The following is a 24,255-nucleotide window of genomic DNA, read 5'->3' on the forward strand; positions in this document are numbered from 1 at the left end:
GGTACTTAAAGTAATACAGATTAGAAGTGTAGGAAGTGTAGCATTAAAGTGGATGGGTAGTTTGCAGGAAGGGCGTGTGATTTTTAACAAGTGGTATTTTTTAAGTATTTCCATTTGTGTATACATTTTTTCTATTTACAGGTATCTAAGAAACACAGAGATGGTGAACCATTAAGCCAGCAGGCTCTGCAGGAACTACAAGCAAGATATAAATCCTTACACCCTGCCCTTAAAAGTCCTGAGACTCTACAGCTGTATTATCGCAAGTTGGCACAAATTATTCTGCATCATTATTTGCCTGTTGAAGTTACTCGATGTGACCTTGTTTTGCTTTCATTACGAGACCTCTTTGCTCAAAATGTTCTACAGGCCTTTGTGGACCTACTTTGTGATACTCAGTGGCTTAACACAATGTTGGCTGAAATACTCTCTGGGATAACTGATGAAGAAATGGATGGAAGGGGAAATTCAGAGGTGATGGAAACAGAAACATCACATAATAAAGATTCTTTATCCAGCGATACCACAGGGATTTCACAGGGAGCAGATCGAGATAAAGTACCTGGTTATACTAAATTGCTTGCCTCAATAAAAGAAGAAACTTTGTCTGATCTCCAGGAATGTGAACCGGTGTGTCCCCAGCCTGCTGAAAGAAAAGAAATCGAAAATAAACCTGTTATCAAGTGTCATTCATTTGATGGGGTATACGGTGATAGAGAAAAGTTTGAAAATGCAGAGGCCTTAGTTGAATATGTTAGGAGCTCCAGTTTAGAAAAGAAGGATAGTAGGGAGGAAGATGAGTATAAAACTGTCTCTTCAGCTCTTGGCACTCTTATATCCACAACAGCTGGACCACTATTACCAGACAGTACCTCACCTCTCTCATATCAGCCTCTTGTAACAAAAATGTGGGAAAGCCCTGTTGAGGATAGGTGTTTCATTGAGGCTCCTGCTATGAAAAAGAAGAAGAACCCTTTTTCTCGTAATGTTGTTGAGGGTATGAAAGAAGAGGATTATAAGTTGATGTATAATCCTAGGATTGGTGATAAGTTGTCTGTTGATTCCCTAACTTCTCTGGATCAAGATAGTACTGTTGCATCAAGTTTAGAGGGAGAAATGAGCAGACATATTGAAATTCGTGTTGAAGATAGTGAATGCTTAGAGAGTGATTCTGTACTGTCTCCAGTTCCGCCAAATTTATGTGATATGCCAAGAAGTAAAAGTTGTGGTAGCCTCATGAACAAAGCCAAGGAAACCAGTGAAACTGGGGATGAAGCAAAGAGATTTCATGGATCATTAAATGAACTTGATAAGTCAGGCAGTTCTGACATTTATGAAAATTCCTCGAAAGATGGTACTTTTGTGGCTAATGAAGAGGAGTTAGGAAATCGCAAGGAAAAAGGACACCTAGTGAAAATGTTGTCTTTTGACAAAAATGATGGAACAGATGAGGCATCTTTGCAAAGTAAGCTAAGTACAGAGGAAGGTAGTTATGTGGTCAAAACTTTGACAAGTGAAGTAGCTAACTCAGATGGTAGTGTACATTCTAGTAACACAACTCTGGATTTTGAATCTAAAGAAGGAGACGCTGAACCACCAAACACTTTGGAAATACCTAGTTCACCTCTCATAAATGATGCTGGGTTTGGGTGGGAAAATCCGGATCTTTCCCCTATATATGAAGAAAGCGAAGACTTGGCATCATCTATTGCAAAGTTAAGGTGAGTTTTTTACTTTATAATACCAGAAAGCAATTTTTAGTGTGTCCAAATGACTGTGACATCTTGATTTTAGGGAAGAATTTTATAGAGATGAGATGATGTTGATATTGTTGAGGATAATACAAGTTAATGGATTTCCATTGTCTCATACAATAAAACAATTATGGCTACCAAATGATTTGGTAGAATTGAATTTCTGTACAGTATTTTTTTAATATTTGGAAAGAACTGTTGTAATCTCATTTAGTGCATATTACCCCTTTGTACTTTATTTCGGTGAGATGAGATTGTCCATTGGCTGATTTACATGTGTTAATTTTTCACATTTATATCAATGTAAATTTGCTAAGACAATAAGTAAAGTATAAGTACTGGTATATTAATGTGGAATATGTAGGTTAAGAAAAAGAAATGATGAAAGAAAAAGAGTGACAGTGAATAAATGTGAAATAATACAAAACAAAAAATGCAAAGACAAAATTTATAAAGGTATTAAATTATTGAAGCTGTTAAGATTATTATGAAAACATATGAACCCTGGTTGTGGTTCAAGGCCTTTGCAAGTGCTCATCTTCACTACCATATGTAGTCAGAACAGGCGAAGCCAAATCAATTACCAGATCTCCTGAACCCCCAGTCAAATCTTCTAAGGGCGAAGCAATAGAAGAATGCGAGGGAGTAAAATCTTCCTGGGAAGAAGAAGCAACAAGAGGAGATTTTGGTAAAGAAGAGCCAGAACAAGAAGGAATAGATGCATTCGCCATCATTGAGGACACAAAGCCTTCCCAAGATGGTGCTGCCGATTTCCTCTTAGTCTCCACTTCTTACCAAAATTCTTCCATTGCTCAGGAGGCCAATCAACACAGTCTGAACATGGGTTACTTATGCTACAGTCATTAGACCTACACCTTCTACAAGTAGAATGGGGATCTAAATCCAAGGCAGGCAGAAAACAAGAGCAAAGATTGTTACCAGCCCCAGGTCATTTTATTTGAGGCTTGGGAAGCCTAGATGATTTGTGGGTATGCATACTCAAAGTAAAAAGCACACAAATAGCACAATATCACACAGAACACACCACAAACAAAAAAGAAAAAAAAACCAGAATGCTAAGCATAATGCTGGCAGGAAGGGACAAAAACAACCAGCTTCTTGGCAGAGAGGGCAACAGCACCAATCTGCTATGAAGGCGGTCATAGAGAAACTGATGCGTTGTAGCAGGATGGATTAAGGCAGGTCAGCTGTGCCCTCCTCCTCACCGCCATCTTGGCTAACTCCCGTTGCCACTGAAATCCTCGTGCTGTTTTTTTTAACCAGACTCAGCAGGCGATAGAGAATTTTCCCTTACATTAAGACCAAAGGTTTATTAGTTATGAAAATTAGAGATGGATTTAAAATTTGTCATTTTTGTCAACTTACATGCAGATCTCTTGTGGGGGTTACTACATGTAGTTTTCTTTGCACGGAACACTTTACATGGTATTTGAGGTTCATCGCAGTGTCCCATCGGCCCCAGCAGCATTGCTTTATACCATTTACTTCTCATCTGTCCCCAGTGGTCTCTTCCCACCTAGCTTTCCAAATACTTTAACTTTGTTTTAAAACAATATTTACCTCTCGTTTAAGAATATATGCTTTGGATGAACCTTATGAGAGTATAAAAAAAGGGTAATTTAATAATTTGGAAAATTATAATTATATTAAGAATACTCTTACAAGTAGATAGGACTACTACAGAACAGTAAAAGCATGGACTACAGTGAACTGCCATAAGAGATGGGAAAATGATTGCATGCCATTATTCTGTCATCATGATGCATACTTTAAAGGCTCATAGTTAGACATCTGTAAAAGTGACGTGAAAAGCAGTTATAGTAAACTCTCCTGCATCTGGTATTTAAACAGCTATAAATCCTAAGCAAGTGGCACATTTTTCCTGTAGCTGTCATTAAACCAAGAGTTACCAGAGAGAGGCCAAACATATTTGCTTTTTGCCTTCAAGCTGATTTACTATAGACCCTAATAGCCAGTCATCCAATTCTCTTACTTTTCCTCTGTTGTGTGTGTGTTTGTGTGTGTGTGTGTATCTGTGTCTGTAGATTAAGCTGTTTTGCTACTCAAGAGTCCTCCCCCTTTCGTCCCCTCCATCTCCCTACCTCAGATGGGTACTGATGCAGACAACTGATTCAAGAAACAGCTGTTTGCTGATGTTAGTTACCGTAACTGCTACACGTTTATTGAGAGTTCCATATGGTTGCCGAGTTTTGAAAACTTGTCAATTCTCAATGGTCAACGGTGACTTCCATATGTAAAAATAGTATAAACTTTTATTCAATCTTCACACTGTGAAATTCTTAAGAAAGTCCATCATTGGATTTAAGCTGCAGGGTGGCTACAAAGCATTTTGGAATAGGCATAGGCAATCTTAGACTGGCAAAATCAAACCTTCATTGTCAATTCTCAATGGTCAACGGTGACTTCCATATGTAAAAATAATATAAACTTTTATTCAATCTTCACACTGAAATTCTTAAGAAAGTCCATCATTGGATTTAAGCTGCAGGGTGGCTACAAAGCATTTTGAAATAGGCATAGGCAATCTTAGACTGGCAAAATCAAACCTTCATTTAAAACTGACTGCATTCATAAATAAAGGCAAGGTATGTTTTTTAGCCAGCTTTGTTATTTTACAAAAAAAAAGTATCTCCGAATTACTTTCATTTAGAAACCAATGGCAGTGATGATGTCGATAAAACTCAGTCAGCTGATGATATTAAGAATGTAAAAATTACCAGATTGTAAATGGCACTTGATCACACTGTTCATATTTTATAATATGATAGTAATTATGCAATATAATTGTATACAGTAAGTAAAGCAGTAGTTTTATTAAAATTATTTTTTGTAAATACACCTGTACTATTTGACTTGGCAAATGGATACTGTCGGTGTAAACATCCTTGCTGAAGCCAGCAGTTGTCAAACATGTCAGTGGCATACCCAATTAGTCTTGCCATGTTACATTACACCCAAACTGAAGGTTACTCAGTTCAGCTGTTGATGCACCAAATGAACCTCATGACTGATACTCTACCCTCCTCAAAAATAAATTTGGATTTTAGAATTCCGGATAGGGATTTTAAACTTGTACACACTAAACATCTTACTTGAATATGCACTGCTGAAATTGGGGTGGAAGGGAGGGTTGCATGTTATCCACCCATGCTTCCTATATGCCATCAGATGTGGTAAGCCCTCATTGAATTTGCAAATGTATATAGTACTGTGAAGTTTTCAGTTGTTCTTGCCTGTGCTGGATGCTACTTAGTTTCATCGCCTTCATTCTAACACCGTAGGGAAGGTCGTACAAGTTATCAACCTTCAGTATGAAATAGCATAGTGTGCCCAGCAACTTATGTACTAGCCTGTAATTTGTATCATCAGTGTTACCTATAGCATGTGCATAGTGTTGATGTCTCCTTTTGAAAATTTTTCCAGTATCCATGGCAACTGCTCACAAGAGTACTGTCATCATATTGACAGATATACCATGTTAAGTCATCATAGAAGATGACTCCCAGATCTTTAGTTTGGCTACTTATTGTTTACATCTGAGTCAAGATAATGATTGAAATTTATGTATTTTCCACAATTGCTCAAATTTGTCCTGTTAAAGGTTGCTTTGTTTGTTTGTGCCCAAGGTAGATCGTACCATCTAGTTAATTTCAGAATTTTTCAGTTTTCCATGATCCTGACAAGGCTGAGAGAAGGTATCATCAGCAAATAAAGATATGAATATGCTTTGCAGGTTTTTATCAGTATTACTAATTATAACAAAGAGAACAGGATCGAGAACAGTTTCTTACTGGACTCCTGAAATGATGTCGTCTGGTTTGGATATTGCCTTTTTAACTAATACTTTAACTAATTCTTGAAGTTTCCTATTTGAGAGAAAATTATGTAACCAGGCTCCAGCAGGTCCACCTGTCAGGTTTTTTTTAGTTTGTTGTGTAGAATGAAGTAATCAGTTTTGCTGAAAGCCTTGGTCTTGGATTCTTTTTGATTGATAAACTGTGATACCACAGACCTCATCTGTATAAAGCCATGTTGGTTGTTAGGCAGGAGATCGTTATTGGTTAGATGTGTGACCATTTTTTCAAAGATCTTTAGATTGGACGTTAATAATATGTGCAGTTGTGAGCTCTCAAATAAATAAGAAAAGGTACATACAATAAATATTCTTGCAAACAACCGGCAAGAAAGACTACTAAAACCCTTTTGGCCAGAAAGATATTATGCAGTGAATTGATAGGAATGTGGGGATCCAAAGGAGCGCATAAAGTGTTATGTTGCTCTTCTGTCATCTTTTGAGCAAAGGACTGAATGTCTGTGGCATCTGAAGACTGCAAGTGTTGGTTAATTATAAGTAAAGGATTTGTTAAGAAACAAATGTTAATGAGGGGCTCTTTTAATTATTTAAAATTTTATGTCTGGGTTCGTAGGTTAACTGATTTTGTATTTGGTTTTATTTTGATGCTGCCCAATGGCTGAGACTTGTTTTTTACAGTATCTTCGCTTGAGATTTTAGCATTTTGTAGTGTGATATTTTGTAATAGTTAATGGTTTAGTAGTTTCTCTGTTATCATGATTATCCCACTTATATTTTAGATCATTGTTAACTGAGAGGGAGAGTCAGCACAGCTTGGGAAGCTTGAGTTCACATGGCTCCAGTGAGAGTGAACCTAAATCAGCACAGTCTGATCCTGGGAGGTACAGCCTGGAAAAGTCACGCTTCACATTCACGCACAAGGATAGCTCAGGGTCTTTAGGTAGGTGTAGTCAAATGTTACGAGTTTTATGTCATTTGTGATTACAGCAAATTGATCCAAGTACCATAATTACTTGTATATTGTTTGCATAATGTACGGTTGTATATTTTATTGTATAGAAAGCTACCATTTCTTTAAATTTTGACAAATGTTTTGTATTTGATGCATGACCTTTAAAACTAGATTTGGAAGTGATCATTGGTGATTAGCCTTTAAAAAAATACCTTGTGATGTTTGTAACCTCTTGTGCAATTTTCAGTAATGATGTCTAAAAATGCAAGTGGCTAGCCTTGCATTAAACTGAACTTCTATTAGTGTAATGAAGGTTTATTTTTCAGTTCAGTGTTATTTTTGGGGGGGATGGTGAAAAATTCTGAGTGACTGATAATTTTTGTAGGGAAGGTGTTTTTGAATGTAGTGAAATTTTTTGCTGGTTGGTATCAGATTTTTCGTAGACTTATAAATTAGAAGGATAATGTAAACAAAACTCTGAGTTTTTTCATCAAGATATTTCTGAAGGATTTGTAACTGATGAGACAGTACAATGTTCTTTTGTTTGTCTTGTCTTTATGATGAAAAATGCATGTCTAGAAATATATTAAGTTCCAGCTTGATTCATATATTGCAGCATCAAGATTTTTTCCATAGTTTTTCAGGGGTCAATTTATAGTAACATACAGGCAGTCCCTGGTTATCGGCGGGGGTTCTGTTCGGACGGTGTGATGATAAGCGAAAATTGCCGATAACCGAAAACCGGCAATTTTCGGTTATCAACCTCTCTGTTAGGTATGTATTGGTGCCAATACGCGATTATTGGCGCCGATAAGCAAAAATTGTCACATATCGGCTCCGAAAAACTGGATCGCCGATAACCGAGGGCTGCCTGTATTGTGTGGATAGTTGCACACTGTGTAGATTTTTATATTAGCTTTTATGTATGTTGCAAGTGGAAGCTGAAAGTGACAAGGGTACTTTAGGGGATGAATCATTTTCTCAAATTGACAGATAGAATACTTGCAGCATCTGTGAAATCTGTTTCGAGTCTGGAATCTTGTGGCAATGGGATAGCAGATGAAGATTTGATGGAAGCAGCTGAAATACCTTTGGATGGTCGGGTTTTCCTAAATGTAACTGTACCATCAACTGAGGTTCACTCTGAGCTTGGTGGTGCTCAGTACACTCTTTATACAATTCAGGTAAGATTTTAAAGATTTTTTTATTCTCAGAGTTAATTATTATGAACATTCTCTATATTTCATAAAATACTGTAAGTTACAAACCTTATCGTTGCTAATACATGCATCAATCTTGACCTCTGATAGGGAAGTAGTATTTTTATCAAATTACTTTACTTTTGAAAAGTGGATACACCAGAGGCCCGAGTAAAATGAATACTCTATAGCATCTGTATGTACATGTTATCCTTTGTTAATTAAGAGCTACAACATTATAAGTTAAAAATTCATTCATAAAGAAAAGAAACAAATTATTTGTTTGGACATGCAGTCAACGAATTTGCACATTCAGTTATCAAAAAATTAATGTAAATTAATCTTCGTATATGTATGAACATTTTTCAGATTAAACCTTGGCAGCAATTTGATTACAGATACATTTATACAAAAAAGAAATTTTAGCACAAGGAAAGACACCCCAAAATTAGCACAGAAAAAGACACCATATCGGGGCTCATTATATCAAGATTTTCCATTATATTGAAGTTTTAGTGTACTGTTCTTGCATAAGCGCAGATGTAAAACATTGCAGACAAATATTAGATGGGTTAGTTTACCCAGAAACAAAGAAACTGTACCCACAGTCTTTAACAGGCAAGCGTTGGTCACATTTGTTTCAGCATCTGATATGTCTGTTGCTCTTACAGAATTATTTCGTTAAGGGAAAAATATTATTTTTTTTCGGTAATTGGACATATTTGATAAGAAACAAAGTCTGGTGAGATGAAATCCATTAAGTTGAGGTACCACTGTATTGGAGTTATAGGTTTGTTTCTGCAGGGATACAAACACTGCACCTTTCATATTTGGAGTATTTTCCTGTGCTTGCACTTTACAAGCCATATTTTGACTAAAGGAAAGTACTCAGTTGGAGATGGGGGAGAGGGGTTGCCCAGTCTAACCCAACCAACACTCCCATTGTTCTTTTAATGCAATGGGAGTAGGCATGTCTCATGTTCTGTATATCTACTGTGTGCTGGCTAGGTCTTTGCATTATTGTTTGTGTTCTTGTGAATAATACTTTAATAGTACAGTAAATTTGTAAACTATAAGTGAAGTTTTGTGCCTGAAAGTGCTAGTGGTTTTGCTTTTTTTTGGTGCTTTGGTGAATGTACTTCGTCTTTTGTCTCATGGAGAGTAAGGCGGGATCATTGTCTTTTTGAAGGTCTTGGTTGACCCTGTAATCATTTTACGTCACCTATAGTGGTAGAACTGCACTCACAATATACTTCTTGCAGTGGTAGAGTGTTCTCATGGTTACCTCTGCCTTGAATGTGCTCCTTGGCCTTCTCACTGGGAACATTAAGGGAAGAGGAGGAGGAAGGCTAAGAGGGACACTCTGCCCAGCAGGAACCCAACACTGAGTCCTTCCAGAACTTTCTCTGCACCTCTGTGTTCATCCCCCTTTCCCCCCCCCCTCTCCCAGCACTCCTTCTGAGAGGCTTAAACTTGGTCCATAAAAATGACCACTTGCTTAAACTCAGTTCTTAAAAATGACCACTCCTGCACCAGACAAGAAGAGCTTAAACAATTAGAATCCATACAGCAACTAAGGAAGGTCTAACCTTCCTTTAAGCATTCTTGGCTTGCCTTCCCTCTCTGTGCTTTTTATGGTCCTTGGCTGTCAAGATCAATCCAAGGTATGTAACACCTTGAATATCCTCTAGACTGAGAGATTCCTCTGCAATGAGCAGTACTAGGAAAGATTGTGTTGAGGCATGTTATGAAATTATCTACCAAAGGAAAGTTCTACATATCATGGAGTCCATCACTAATCTGACCATAGGATCTGTTTCCTCTGCTGAGACTGTTACTTGGTATGGACCATGGCACTATGCTGACCTCCTATATGTCTGCCCCCTCCTGAGAAATTGTATATCAGTTGACATGAAGTTTTATTGATGGCCTATGTTGTTCAGACACCAGATAATATTAAATCATTCAGTCCCAGTTTGAGTGCTACCCTGGATCCATTTGTATGCCAGAGCTATCAAATTGTTGGTAATCATTCTTATAGATATCCTGGCTAAAACTTGGAGGCATGCATCCAAGCCTTGAATGGTTATGTTCAGAACATCAAAATCTCCATGAGAAAGTGGAGTTGGGCCCTGTCATTGTGAATGTACTCTGAACACCTGCCGAGGCTGTGAATGGGCAGTCTTTTGGTAGGGTTGCTGTCTGCTACTTTGGGAGATGCTCTTGAAGGAACTGTAGCTCAAAATAGGGGAACTGAACTGCATTCCAGTGTCCAAGATGCCTGATCCAGGAACTGGCACCATTTGGACAGGATTTGCTGGAATTATGGTAACCAAGATGATGACATCCTGTCAGGCAAAATTACTCTTACTTCTTTGTTGATGACCACATTTTGTTACTTAGTTTTTGTGAAAGCTATGAGGGCTGACTTTCCCAAATGACAAATAGTCTAAGGAGGAGGCAGACCTTGACAAAGTGGACTGGATGTCTTTCTAACACTTGATAATGTTGCCACCCCTCTTTGGGGTTCATAGATACTAAAAAAGTCTCATTTCCAGATAGTTCATGGCTCCAGAACTGCCATTTCCACTCTGAAAGGATTCAAGTGATTGGTTTCCAACCTCTCATTTCCTTGTGATGCTGTAGACAGGTCACCATAAAAACCAGGCAAACTGTTCCATGTCTGTTTGAATGCCTGTGGCAGGGCCATCAAACCAGCTTGCAATTAAGGGGTATTGTCTCTAGACAATATTTTGACTGAGTCCAACAACTTGCATAACCCATTGGTTTGTTTTGTCTCCTGCTATAAAGTCCAGAATTCCAAGCAACAAATCTGTATCTGCAGAAAAACCATCAAAGGGAGAGCACTGCTGTCACTTCTACCTAACCCTCTGCCTTGGTTTATTTATCATTGACTGTTCCCCAATTATTTGGGAAATGCATCTGTTGAAATATGGCATTGACTTGATGGCAGTAGAAGGATTAGAACTTGCTGAAGAAATGCCTGGTGATCTTTGATATTTAGGCTACTGAAGAAGAGATAGAGCCAGCCATTAGGAACTTGTGCTCGATGTTGACTACAGCATCTAGTGTGGTGATTGCCGTGCTTTGAAAAACATTATTACTCATGGTGCCATCAAGGTGAACTCCTCCATTGGTTGCCACATATTGCTTCTGATAAGACATCTGTGCTATTGAGAGAATGGGTAAATGATCTACTGAAAGCACCTTCCTTTTGGTCTATGTAAAACTGTCTGATAAATCTTCCCACTTTAAAAGCAAAGTAACTGTGCCCAGCATGTACTCTTCACAGTTAAGCATGTTAAGTAGTTATTGGGAAAGTCCTATGAAGTGTCCATTTTATTCATTGTGAAAAATCTCAGGGTTGAGAAGAAAGAATTTGGTGTGCACTGCACAGTTGCATTTATTGCCTAAAAGGGATTACAAGGCTGGAAGGGACAGTTCTGGATCTTGTAAGCTTTTGGTACTGTGCTGTAACAAAAGTGAGCATTTGGTGGGACTGGATTGATTGTATCTCCTGTTGGTTCCTCGTCCTTCTGTAAATAGTCTTACAACAGTGACAAAATTGAGAAAAGTACGTAATCCCAATCTGGTGGGAGGGCCATCTTCAAGGGGAGGTTCCCCCTTGATGTGGGACCACCTTGACGTGGTGAGGAGGCTCTTGAACCCCTGGAACTTATTCCCAGGTTCAATTCTAAAATATTAATTTGGGTTAATTTTTGTGAAATTTTCCACTTTGGTAAAATTTATTGGACCTGATAAATAGAAAAAGGTATTATAGCTGGGACTGAGCTTATATCTGAAGCTAACAGTGGAAACTGTGGTAGGATCATCAGCTACCTGGTCATGTTTGGACTCTCGGGAAGGATGTATTCTTGTAATACTGTCAGTCCCAACAAGTGGGTTTGGCTTACACTTGGGCCACCCTAATTATGTTTTGCCATTCCCTGTGGGATAGGGTTGGGGGGGGCGGACATTTGGGAGTCGGGTCCTACTTGCGCCATTGGTGGAAGAATGAATTCCATAAAAGGCTGATGTTATCTTTTTAAGATTTTCAGGTTTGTGTAATTATTTTTTTTCTTGTAACTGGATCTTTATGAGTGGCAATAAAGTATCAAGTATGCCTGGGCCCTTTGATGAATATGCCATCCAGGCATATTCAGAAAGGACACATCTACCGTATATTGTAATCCTGCGATTGGCTGATGGCCCCATTGTCTAAACCCATACTTGGGAACAACATATACTGGATAGCTCTTTTCATAGCTGCTTCAGATTTCATCTGTAACTCACAGTGAAGCAGTCAGTGAGAAATGTAGTTGTTATTGAAGTAGTAAGAAGTCCAGTAGAAAGACCCAGAAAATCCAGGAGAAAGAGCATAGATGAAGATTTGAGACATTAGGTAGGAATTCAGATGAAGCACAGAAGATAGAAGAGAATGGCAATATGATGCTCAGCTATTAATGTCATATCCAATTGAGTAATTTAACTGAAGAATATAAAATTTCTAGACTTTCAAGGCTAATTTGAAATTTTTTTCTTAAAAGCGGTAAAAAAATTGAAACTCAAAAGTTGAAGCATGACAGCCAAGTAGAAAATAGTAAAGGGAAATGATAGAAAAGTGAATGACTGGAAGGATAACACCTTGTCAACTATCCCTGCAGTAATTCAGTGTAGAAGAGAGGATTTCTGTTATGTTGGCATATACAGACTGCAAATGATTTCAGAATTCTATAAATACAGACGTACTTTACTGAAATGCCCTGCCCCCCAGTTTCTTCTGGCAGCATCCAGGGAACATTACCACCTTAACTGACCAAGCAAGTTGGTGACTGAACTCTTCCTTGAGACATGAAATCTGCTTGGACAGGAGGTTTCTATTTATCATGTATAGATTAGAGTCAACATTGATGGTAGCTGTTTTTGTTGTATATTGGGGATAAAATCACTTAATAGTAATACAGGTTTGCATTAATGGAACATAACTGTTTAAAGATTTGCATTTTCAGTGCATCAGGATTAATTTGCTTTCTACATATATTTCATTTAATTGGATTGTAAATAATGACCTAAGATTCCTGTTGACATTTTTAGATATATAATTCAGTGCAAATTTTTCACTGAATTTCAACATTTCATTTTTTTTACAGATATGCTTATTTTGACCAGAAATTTCATTGTTTTACAGTACTCATTAAATATAGCTACAGTATATAATTTCAGTATGATGCTATCTACTTATGTGAAAGCGCTCCTCCGCCCTCAGAATCAGAAGAGGAGGTTGCTACTGAACCAGTAGTTGTCCCAGAACCTCGTATGATTCTTCAGACAAACTGTGTAAAAAGAAGGTATGGTATAATTTTAGTTTACCTTAGTATACAATTATTTTATAAATTTTGTTTTTTTGCTCTGACTGAATACATTGCATCTTACTGTATGTAAAGGTTATTATCATGCATTTTCATTTTTTATAGTATATGGAAATAGGACATAAATCATTTCTGATGATTTGGGAATTGTGGATATTAGAGACTATTGGTGCAATGTTATACTGTATAAGATTTAGGATATTTCAGTTAACAGGAGTCATGTTGATTTTGATAAAGAAATAAGCATATTCTGTAGTTGATCATTAATGTTTATACTCTTAAATTTGACTTTTGAGGAGATATACACATTTTGCTTTATACACAAATGTATCTTTCAGTGGCATACCCTCCTCTCTCTTGCTAAAGGAGAAGGAAATGATACCAGACATGTATTGATAGATACCTTAGTTTCTTGTCTGAACAGATATATCTATCAATTGATCTGGAGACTTAAGTTCTAAAAACTTATTTTTGGTCAAGGAAGGGTGTCCGGAGCCCATTTCCTTGGTCCTCGTGCTGTTACGTTACTCCTGTGAGGAATGGTAACAATGACGCCACGATACTAACGTGGTCACCAAAGGTCCTAGTGTCCTTACATGTCAGGTCTGCGACAGTGGTAGTACTCGGACAGACAGAAGTACTTTCGGTACGATGGCCAGCAAGGAATCAAAAGCGAGATGGCACTTTTTTGATGAAATCAAGGGATAGGATGGTTGATCTTGACTTGCAGTTCTCGCTCAACCTCGAAAGAAGATTGATCATACTCTTTCTTCTCTCGATTTCCCGTTGTTGGCTCTTTTCTGATCTGCTTATTCTACATATTCGAAGGTGGTCAGTTAGATTGATCATTTTCCTTCGATGGTCTTGTGACACCAAAGACAGTATGACTCCTGTGTTACCCCCATAATCTAGTCTTTCAACCCAAAGCTAACGACTAGTTCGGAAACTTCGAGCTCCCGAGAAATGATGGCAAAGGGATCCTTTCTCTAGCTAGGCTGTTCAACCGAGCTTACTGTGAAACTTCCTACTTGACATCGGTGCGTTTTGGGTAAGATCTCTAGAAGGCAAAGTCATCCATTTGTCTGTCACATTCAGAAAGGACATGTAGTTCAAGTACTGGGAGAGAATGTATTTGTGAAATTCACATGCACATCCTCTTACCTTGGAGTGTTGACCATAGGCAAAGAGATCATTTCTCTACTTAGGGAAATGACCTTTCCAGCATACCATGTAATTTCCTGGTGGTCATCAGTAAGTTTGAGGCAACATTTCTAGGGGCCACAGTCATCCATTGATCTATGGCATTCAGGAAGAACCCGTCGATCTGGTACTAGGATAGAGTGTAATTGTGCAGTTCACATTCTTATCCTTTTACCTTGGGTTATTGCCCTTTGGTCCTTGGACTCCTTTTCCTTGGAACCTTGGTGGGTGCTCAGTAAGTCATGTAGTTTACCCAGCTCTTAAGGACAGGTTGCATCTCGCCTAAGGTGTGTGGCTACAGGGAGAAGGTTTGGCCAGGTCTGGCTTCCTACCTTCCTCCTGTTTTCTGTCCTCTCCTAGTGGACAGAGGAAGAGTGTGCAAGCTATCACGAGCTGGACTGGCGTGCATCCAGGTGATCTGCATGACTGAGTATCCTGTCTATAATCCAATTTTGTTTGGATTAATAGATGCATTTCCAACCTTCTCTCTAGCAAGAGAGAGAAGGAATGACTATGGGCAAGCCAGTTGGTTATTTTTAGCTACATAGTCTTTGACATTGTGGGTTCATCCTCACCTTTTAAATCAAAAGTTTTCGTACTTTCCTTTAATTCGAAGTGCCGAAAAGTTTGGGAGTTGAGCATCCCACATGTTCAGCAGATCAGAGGTATGGTATCCTTCCTTTGCTCTTATATGACCAAGAAGAGAGTACCAGATGGTGAGCCGAACTACCAGTCAATTCAGAGAATTACTTGGAATCCTCCCTCCAATTGTAAGTTTCCATATGTCAAGACTGATGGTTTGTATTTTTGTAGGAACAAACAACAGATTTTTTATTAATTTGTATTTTTCCTAACATACAAAACAAACCTGAGGTCTGTACATAAAAGGCCCACCTCTTACCACCCCTCATTCTTTTACCTGGGCCAAAAGGTAAACTGAAGAGATTGAGTGCATACTGGTTGGGTGGGCTGTATTTCCATCCCTACCTTACGTAACTGTTACCATAACTGCCTTGCAAAAATTTAACGGCTGGACTTTCCAGCTTCGCTGAAAGTTATCCATATGTAAAGACCTCAGATTTGTATCATAGGAAAAATACAAATTAATAAAAAATTTGTAATTTTTTGTAACAAATTTGAGTCTTCTGCATTGAATGTGTCTACTGCATTGACAGGGAGTGTCCCTTTGTTCCTTTGGCCACTCCATGGATGCAGCCTTGCCTGTCACCTCAGCGCTCTCCTGCCGACAGGACTGGCAATCCTGGGGTTTCCAGAGGGGTACTAACATCCCAGGAAGTACAAGGACTGTGCCGTCTGTCCCCTGCCTTTGCTTCTCCTTCATCCATGAACTATATCATGCCACAAATATGATTGCAGTGAAAACAGCCCATGCTCAGTGTGCCGGGTTTGGCCTTCTGAACTGTGGGTGGAGTTCTCCAGGAAGAAGAAGAGAGAGAAGATCCCCCTGTTGTCATTGGGGTGCAATACTCTGCCGGTGACACTGAAGGTTCTCTTTGGTACTTTGCTATCTCTTGCTAAACTTTCTCCAGCTGTTACCACTCCCAAAGAAGCGGTTTCCCCTTTACCAACTCCTACTGTTGCTTCAGTAGAGAGCCAATGCAGGGGAAGGGGGAAGACAACCAACCTGGTTCCTCTCCAGAAGTCTCTCTTGGTGGATGCTCATTCTTTGGGCTTAGGAAAGATCTCTCACCTAACCCAACTTCTGTTTCAGGCGTTGTAGAGGCCGAGGGGCTTAGGGAGTTATGGCCCTCCTTAGGCCTCTCGGGAGCCTGAGAGTTTCTATGGTAATTGATCACTTGAAGGCTATGATGGGAATTCCAGTAACCATTTCAACCGTGACTGTGACAACTTCAACAATCATGGTATCCACTGGCTCTAGGACTGCCCCTACTTCTTTGGCAGCCCCCACACGTAGCATCTGCAATGCCCCCAGATGCTGCTATCAGCATGTCTTTTGGCAATGTCTTCCTCCACACACTGCTGTTGAAGACCACACTCTGCTTGAAGTCCAAGAAGAGGAGAAGGAAACCATCATCGTCTTTGTCTTCATGTGCTGTTGCCTCCTCCCCATCTTCCAATGCTAGCAAGCGGAGGAAGAAGAAGGTTGCCTCCACCTCCCGCGGGAAGTCTCGTAGAGCTTCCAGCCGCCGCCCCTCTTCTGCAGAGAGGGCTGATGGGTCTCTCACCAACACCAGTGGTCAGTGTAAAGGTCCTGGTGCTTCAGCAGGGGTTTTTCCAGCACTGGTCTCTCCATAAACAACATGATAAGGTTTCTCTTTTTTTTTTCAAGCATGAGAAAAAGTCCTTGGTAGTTCCTTTTAAAGAGGTTTCTATGGAAACTTTACACAGTAGCGTTAGCTACAGCTAAGAGAGTGAGGAAGCTACAAGCTTTTTCAGTTAAAGTAGGCTGTGCCATACAAGGCAATTCTTTTCTTTTTGCCTTATTTTGGGCTAAGAATGGCTTTAGTGCTAGGTCACTACTTACAACAGTCTCTTTACCCAGCTTGGAATCGCTAGAGCACTGAAGATATTAAAGCAGATGTAGAGAATAAGTTTGTAGTGTTCAGAAGCCAGAGCTTCTGATTATTAGGAATGTAACGTCTTTTTCATTAAGTCTTTGGTTAAGGACTCTTATGTTAATTTTTATCCTTAAAGGTAGGTAAAGCCACTTGACTTGGTGAGCAGTGACTACAGGTTTTGAATTTGTAAAGAACTTTCCATGGATAATTCACTGAAGTCACTCAGTGGTGTGGTAATTCTGTACTTGCTATCATTTATTTTTGTAATGCAGAGATTCAGTATAATTATTGCAGAGCATTAGCTCCTGTGGTTTGTGCAGGGGATATTATGTCATGAATTGATTGGTAAGCTTTTTCTGCCTACTGCTTTTTAGACCCAGTTGTGGTTTTTGGGAAGCTTGGAGGTACTCAATGTTGGCTCTGCAATGCAGGGTTTTGTCACAGTAACCCTAACCCCCCCTCTTCCTGCTAAAGGTGGCACCCTCCATAGATACTTCCAGGATCTTCATGATGAGGTTGTCGTACCTGAGTGACAATCCTCTTAAGGCGGCAGTAATAGCCGATGGACTGAATTCACTGGGTAAACAAATACTTGTTTTGTACTTAATATTTTGGTTTGTTTTGTAAGTAATATTTTGGGTTCTAGGACAGTTGCCAGCTGGACTATTGCCAAGCTGACAATAGCCATCCGGACAATTGCCAGTGCCATTGTTATGAGGACAATAGACAGTCGGACAACTTCCAGGCGGACAATTTCCATGCTTAATTCATTTGTTTCTTATAAAAGATTATTCCTAATAAGCACTCCTTTACAAATTACTTGTTTGGATATCTGTAGTTTAAATAAGTGGCCAAAAGCAAAATCCTTGTTTAGAAATCTTAGTTGAGTCAGAATAAGTGTTATTATACAAAATTGCTTGTTTAGTTAATATTCTCTTAAGTGTTTTTAAGCAAAATGCTTGTTCGTGAGCCCAGTCAATACTTTAGTCCTTCATGGGTTCCATCTATTGTATTTCACACTTCCAGACTCTGGTAGTGAACATTTTTACTGATTTTCTACAGCCCTTAGCTATGGCTTCTACCATTAAAAGTGAGCGTGGCAAAGATACTGTAGTTGATGGTCTGCAGTACATGTACCATCAAAATGGATACAATGGTGACAAATCTGTAATTTACTGGGAGTGTGCAAATAGGAAACAAAAATCGTGTAAAGCACGATTACACACAAAATAAAAAGCCGAAAACTACAAGTTGATAAAAACTATCAATGAACATAATCATGAAGCATCTAAAAGTGTAGTTGATGCTAAGTGTGCTGTTGTAAAGCTAAAAGAAGATGTTGCCTTGGATAATTCATCTTTAAGATTGTTAGTTGCAAGCTGTTTGTTGCCGTTGGGCAGTTGCACGCGAGCTGAAGTACAAGACGTCCAGCATTTAAATAGAAATATTCGTCGATGGAGGCAGCAAACTTTCAGTGCTCCTGTAATCGCTATGGAAAGGGTAGGGTTCTGCATTCCAACAAATTTTCAACTTCTTCCATCTGGGGAAAAGTTTCTGCAGTATGATTCAGGAGCTGAAGACCATAATTGCATTCTGATACTTGCTACTGAAGTAGGGTTTGAACAGTTTAGAAGGTACAGAAACTGGGCCGTTGATGGAACCTTTAAGGTGTCACCAGCAATTTTTTATCAGCTTTTCACCATTGATGTCCAAGTAGATAAGTGTAGTTTTCCTCGTATATTTGCCCTTCTTCCTAAGGAAACAGAAGAAACTTATAAAATGTTTTACAAAAAAATCCAAGACTTCATGCAAAAAATCCAGCAACTATATTGAGTGACTCTGAAAAAGGATCATTTAACACAATTAAATGTACTTTTCCTGACACTGATGTGAGTGGTTGCTTCTTCCACTTCTGCCAAGCGAATTACAGGAGAATTGTTGATTTGGGGTTTAAGGTTCGATACCACAAAGACAACAAATTTTGTCTTAAGATACGTTGTTTCTCTGCACTTGCTTTTTTACCAATTGGTGATGTGCCAACAGGTTTTGAGGAACTTTCAGAGGATGACAACATCCCTGAAGAATTTCTCTCATATTTTGAGGTAAATTACATTAGAGTCATGAGAGGAGGAGGTGGAAATCGCAGAAGAGCTACTCCATTATTTCCAATTTCCATTTGGAATATGAACCTAAGAACTCAAAGGTCTATGCCTCAAACAAACAAATCTCGAAGGATTTCATAGTGCTCTATCAAATACTGTTGAACACCCTCACCCTAACATTTGCAAACTCGTAGATCGTCTCATGAAGGAGGAAGTTTTATCCCAAACAAAAGTGCTTCACATGGAAATAGGAGCTGAGAGATCTACTACCACTAAGTATAAGAACATAAACAATCGTTTAGAGCAGATAGTCAGCTGCTATAATCCTGACGATAAAATTACCTTTCTACATTCCATTGCTTATAAGTTTACATATTTTCTGAAGTTGTATGATAGGATTAAAACATGATTTATACCAGTATGTTTTTTTGGAATTAAATGTGATTTTATTGAAATATAAGCTTCTTTACTTCAATTGTGATATTTTTGCTTTATCTTTTTTTTTCTTCATTTTGTTTATTATATTTTCGAATCAATAACTAAATTATGTAACTAAATTATAATTAAAATATAAGTAAACTATAATCCTGAAAGAAACAGCCAAAAAAATTCCACATACTGTAACCATAATGTGACTATTTCCTTCATTTTATCTATTATATTTTCGAACCAGTGGCAATTGTCCGGGTGGTAAATGTCAGCCTGGCAGTTGCCCATACTGGCAGTTTTCCGCATGGAAGTTCTCCGGATGGAAATTGTCCGCCTGGGAATTATCCGTACATATTTTGTTATTGAGTAGACTTTAAAGGATTGGTTGGATTCCACTCTACCCACTTCCTTTTTCAAATGTGGGAATTAGCAGTAGAGTGGAGAGGTAAGGTTCATTTAAAAAATAAAAATACTGAATTTAGTATTTATTTTTAAATACCTCTCTATTATACAATTAGCCCTCCCTACCTCTGCACATTCAAAGTGGACAGAAGTAGACTGACCAGCTACAAGTGTTTGTACCTATTGATCCTTGGGGGGTTTTGGGGGAAGTAGATGGACAGAAGACATTCATAGAAAACCGAGTGCTCTTGTTTTTATTTTGCAATCTATCAAAGTCCTGCTGGTGAGGAAGTAAAAGTTAAGTAATGGAGAGGTAAGTATTAAAAATAAAACTAAATTAAGTATTTATATGATAATTGCAAAATACAGTACCAATTAGGATAGGCTGTAAGACACTTATATGGAGTGCAAGACTATAATCTATGAGAGTCAGCCCCAAGGTACCCTATTGTGCAGGCCTTTGTTACTTTGTGGAAAGGGCAGACCCCAGAGCTGTCTGTTAAGCTGAGGTGACACTGTATTATTAAAGTAAATAATTATCTAAATCAAGAAAATAAGGATCACAGGTTTTAGGTGGTTGGCTTTTTTAATGTTCAGTCAATGCTTTGGTTTCAGGTTTCGAGAATTCTTAACTCTGCATTCTGCTTTAGAAGAAGATCCAAAATTGCGTAGTGCTATGAAAGGAGTAAAAGGACCCAATAAATGGCTGAATTTACCGTTCAGCAAGTTAGATTCAACCACTATTGCTACACGGAAGCAGTTCCTTGAAAAATATCTTCAGGTAACATATTTTTAGAGTTTTTACAGAGCATTTTTTCCAATTTTATATAAAATTTAGCTGAAGAAAATTATAAGATGTATAGGAGTTGAATTAGAAGACTTTTATAGTAAGAAAGAACTGTTTCATTTGAGTTAATCCTTGAGTTGATTGTTATTGTTTTTCTTTTATTTATATGTTTGTGAACATATAGAATAAAAGTCTGTTAATTACTATTACAGGTATTTTTCTTTTTATAATGTTTGTGAACATATGAATTTTTCTTAAGATTTGGTGAGTTTGGAAAGGCAATGCATTGTTTAGGGTGGTATGTTTATTGGTGTGTACTGCTACCTATTTAAAGGGTTTTCAGTGAACTATGAGTAGGTAACCATAAATTTTTCTGTAATATTTCTTGTGGTCATGAGCTTCAGGTTCCACTCAGGTCCTGCAGAATTTTCACTGTACACATGGCCTTACCAATGTGAGCTAAGGATAGGGGGTTGTGGGAGACCCATAGATCTACTTTCATTTCACCAGGAGCCATTTTTATGGATCACCTTTGTCCCATTTGGGTAGAGGGGATGTCTGGGTACTGATAATATCCATATGGTTAGTCTTTAATAGTACAATGACTTGTGTCTTGCCTGTATTGCTTATTGATGACTTATAACGATAATTATTAAGTAATTTTATTCTGGCACCGTTCAGTGACATGATTTAATTTTTATTTATGCTTCTCCTGTCTTATGATTTTGATTTTTAGTGTCCTGTCATTTATGCAAGCTCTCAAAGCCTTCATCAGAAAATAATTTGTCTTCAACCATGCCACAAAGAGCACCCCTGATAGGAACACCATGGCTTGGCTGTTAAATTTTGCTTATATTTACTGGTTATGGTCAGTGAAGGGGGATATATGAAAAGATGGTGGAAGTAGAACCCATCTCAAGAATGTTGAATGTCTTATAACTACATTTCAGGAAAGTAAGCCTTGGGTCATGATCTCATTATAGTTGTGTATAGAGATGATGACCCAGAAGAAACATACTTCTCACTGTGGACTTGAGCTTCGCCTTGAACAAAGGAGATATATCTTTGTTCAAGGCAAAGAGAAAGAAATTGACAAGAATGAACAATCTGGTTTTGGAAAGGGAAGGATTTGTACAGATCAAGTATAAGTGTTAAGACAGTGTGAAACATTTAATTTAGACACCCCTCCTGGTGGTTTTTGTTTCAGAGTAATCACTGTTTTACATTTCAAAACCTGTAATAGATGGCAGACTTCAATGAATAATGTATCTGATAACAAATTAAAACACTGGATTGTGACATCTTCATATAAAAAAAAAGAACCCTTGGAAGTATATGTCATTGTATCTTGTCCTCAGTTTGTCACAACTGATAAATAGCCTTCATGATCCAGTCCCCGTATGCAGGGAATGTGTTAACTTCTAAATATTTATTATGTGAATGTCCAATCTTTAACAAATTGGAATGTCAAGGTTTAGAAATCAGATCAATTAAAGAAAGTGACAGTATTCTCTTTCATCACCATATCCAGTATTTTAGTTTCTAGAGACTGTAATTTATTCAGTAAAATCATAATTTCATTATTGACAGCTAATCCTTTGGTCCATCCCCTTGAGAATCACTTTTACTCAGTGGTATGGTTAAATTACATAATAATGATAACAACAGATTGAGGCACTGGTGTAGAACTATAAAATGGACTACTGTAATTTGAATTTCTGAGTGTATTTTAACGATACTTTTCTTTCAACAGTCAGTCATCCAGAGGCCAGAATTGAATATTTCAACTCCAGTAAAAGAATTTTTGGCTTATGGCCTGGACTCTTCTGTATCTTTTGTGAAGAAACCTTTGGAATTACATGTTCCTCGTTTAGATAAGGTAACCGTGTACATTTGTTTTCATGTATTTTGTTAAAAGAAATGCAACAGTTTTTGTGTGGTGTCTTTTCTGACTTCTAGGGTGTCAGTAGTTTGAAAGTTAATGCATGAGAGTTACACTGTTTTCCAACACATTTCAGCACACTTCAATTTACAGTTGTTACATTTTTCAGCTTCTGGCCAAAACAGTATCAGGTGTCTTCCATAGCATTAAGACAGCTCTTCCAAGCTTTGAATCATCAGATAATCCTGTTAGTGGAGGAGAAGCAGTGACACACACAGTTTCAAGCAGCAGCAGTACTGGTGGAGACATTGTGAGAAATAGGTCCAGCAGTGGTGTGCTAGGTGAAAGGAGTAAATTAGCAGCCTTTCTCTCAAGTGGCAATAAAACAGAATATGAATTAAAGCTAGATATTACTGCTGAGGAAGAGGTATGTAATTTTTATTTTATAAATTTTGTGTAGATTTTACAGAATTGCAATTAACCCATAAAATTACTCCTCAGTTTTAGTAAAAATAACTACTCTGCTGCTTGTTTTTTCAGGAGTGTCAGATTGAAGAGGCTCTAACCTTTGAGTTATCAGGCATTGGCAGTAAGAGTGAGTTGGTAGATACTGCTTATGAGGCACGAGAAAGTCGAAGCATGTTTTTGCCCCAGTTAAGCAGTCTTCAGCAGTGCCACCAGTACCATCAGGAACAACAAGTCCATCAACACTCAGTTGTGGTAGGAAGAGGAGATGTTGGGATGGGCAGTGGATCCCATTCTTCTTATCCCTATCCTGCTGCCTCCCCTTTCCATCACCTACCCCCTCCTGGTCCAAGATCACAAGGAGACGGCTGTGACATAAGCACTCTGTCACAGCAAGACAGTCATGAGGATAGTGTGACTGGTAAGGGAATCTAAACAATTTTAATACCCCAGAATTGTTTATAATTGTCCTTCAAACTTTTAAGAGTTTAGCTCATGTCCTTTTCTTGACATAATAGCTGAAAGAAAGAAACTAGATGCTAAATGAAATTCATATTTATTCTTACACAAATACAAACCTTTGTTCCTAACTTAAGATCTAGGTTGCGAACAAGAGCTGGAATGGCCATTTAACTTTCAGATAAGGTCGTTAACCATTGACAGGTAGGGGGAAGCCCTGCCCACCTGTCAGTATCACTCCACATTGCTTCCAGCCACCTTTGTGTACAGATGTCACAGCGAACTCTTCCGTATTTGCCGTTTGCTTTGATATTAATTATATTGTATGATCTTATTGTGCCACAAACCCCTCAGTCACTTAAGCCTTCTGCTTCGGAGAAGAAACCTCAGGGAAGGACAGATAAATGCATTTGATATCCGTAGCGTGTGTCTACAGTACATATGCACACACTCTTTCACTTTGGTTGATGTCACTGAGGCAAGTTACAAATAGCACGTGTTGCCAACATCTACAGGTTGGCATTTTAAATACAGGCAGTCCCTGGTTTACGATGGGGGTTCCGTTTTTACGCTGCGTCATAAACCGAAAATCGTTGTAAACTGAAAAATCGTTGAAAATCATCAAAAATCCTAAGAAAACCTTACTTTTAATGCTTTGGGTGTATTGAAACGATGTAAACTGCATTTTTATTGAGCTTTTCATAAAAAAAAACCTCCAAATTTTTATTATTCTGCCGTTTTGGAGCCATATTTCTTCTGTCGGATCTGCGCACGACTTGTCATAACCCCGGAACATGCGTCATAAACCGGGAAATAATTTCTGATGAATATATTTGAA

The 24,255-nt window shown here is 38.3% G+C and overlaps 1 protein-coding gene across 23 annotated transcripts in view; it reads left to right on the forward strand.

Annotated features, from left to right (window-relative positions):
- The window catches only part of LOC136830708 (uncharacterized), a 145,137-nt gene that overhangs the window by 74,578 nt on the left and 46,304 nt on the right, over positions 1 to 24,255 (forward strand). For 16 of the 23 annotated variants that reach the window (XM_067090603.1, XM_067090486.1, XM_067090543.1 and 13 more), the window contains 8 exons: positions 142 to 1,721; positions 6,390 to 6,550; positions 7,556 to 7,746; positions 13,006 to 13,130; positions 20,440 to 20,605; positions 22,365 to 22,490; positions 22,663 to 22,920; positions 23,034 to 23,379. In XM_067090603.1, the coding sequence (XP_066946704.1) occupies positions 142 to 1,721; positions 6,390 to 6,550; positions 7,556 to 7,746; positions 13,006 to 13,130; positions 20,440 to 20,605; positions 22,365 to 22,490; positions 22,663 to 22,920; positions 23,034 to 23,379 (2,953 nt within the window). The remainder of the gene's footprint in view (positions 1 to 141; positions 1,722 to 6,389; positions 6,551 to 7,555; positions 7,747 to 13,005; positions 13,131 to 20,439; positions 20,606 to 22,364; positions 22,491 to 22,662; positions 22,921 to 23,033; positions 23,380 to 24,255) is intronic. The other 7 variants (XM_067090664.1, XM_067090675.1, XM_067090592.1 and 4 more) reach the window with 1 other exon arrangement.

Source organism: Macrobrachium rosenbergii, chromosome 4, assembly GCF_040412425.1.
Source record: "Macrobrachium rosenbergii isolate ZJJX-2024 chromosome 4, ASM4041242v1, whole genome shotgun sequence".
NCBI classification, from domain to species: domain Eukaryota; kingdom Metazoa; phylum Arthropoda; class Malacostraca; order Decapoda; family Palaemonidae; genus Macrobrachium; species Macrobrachium rosenbergii.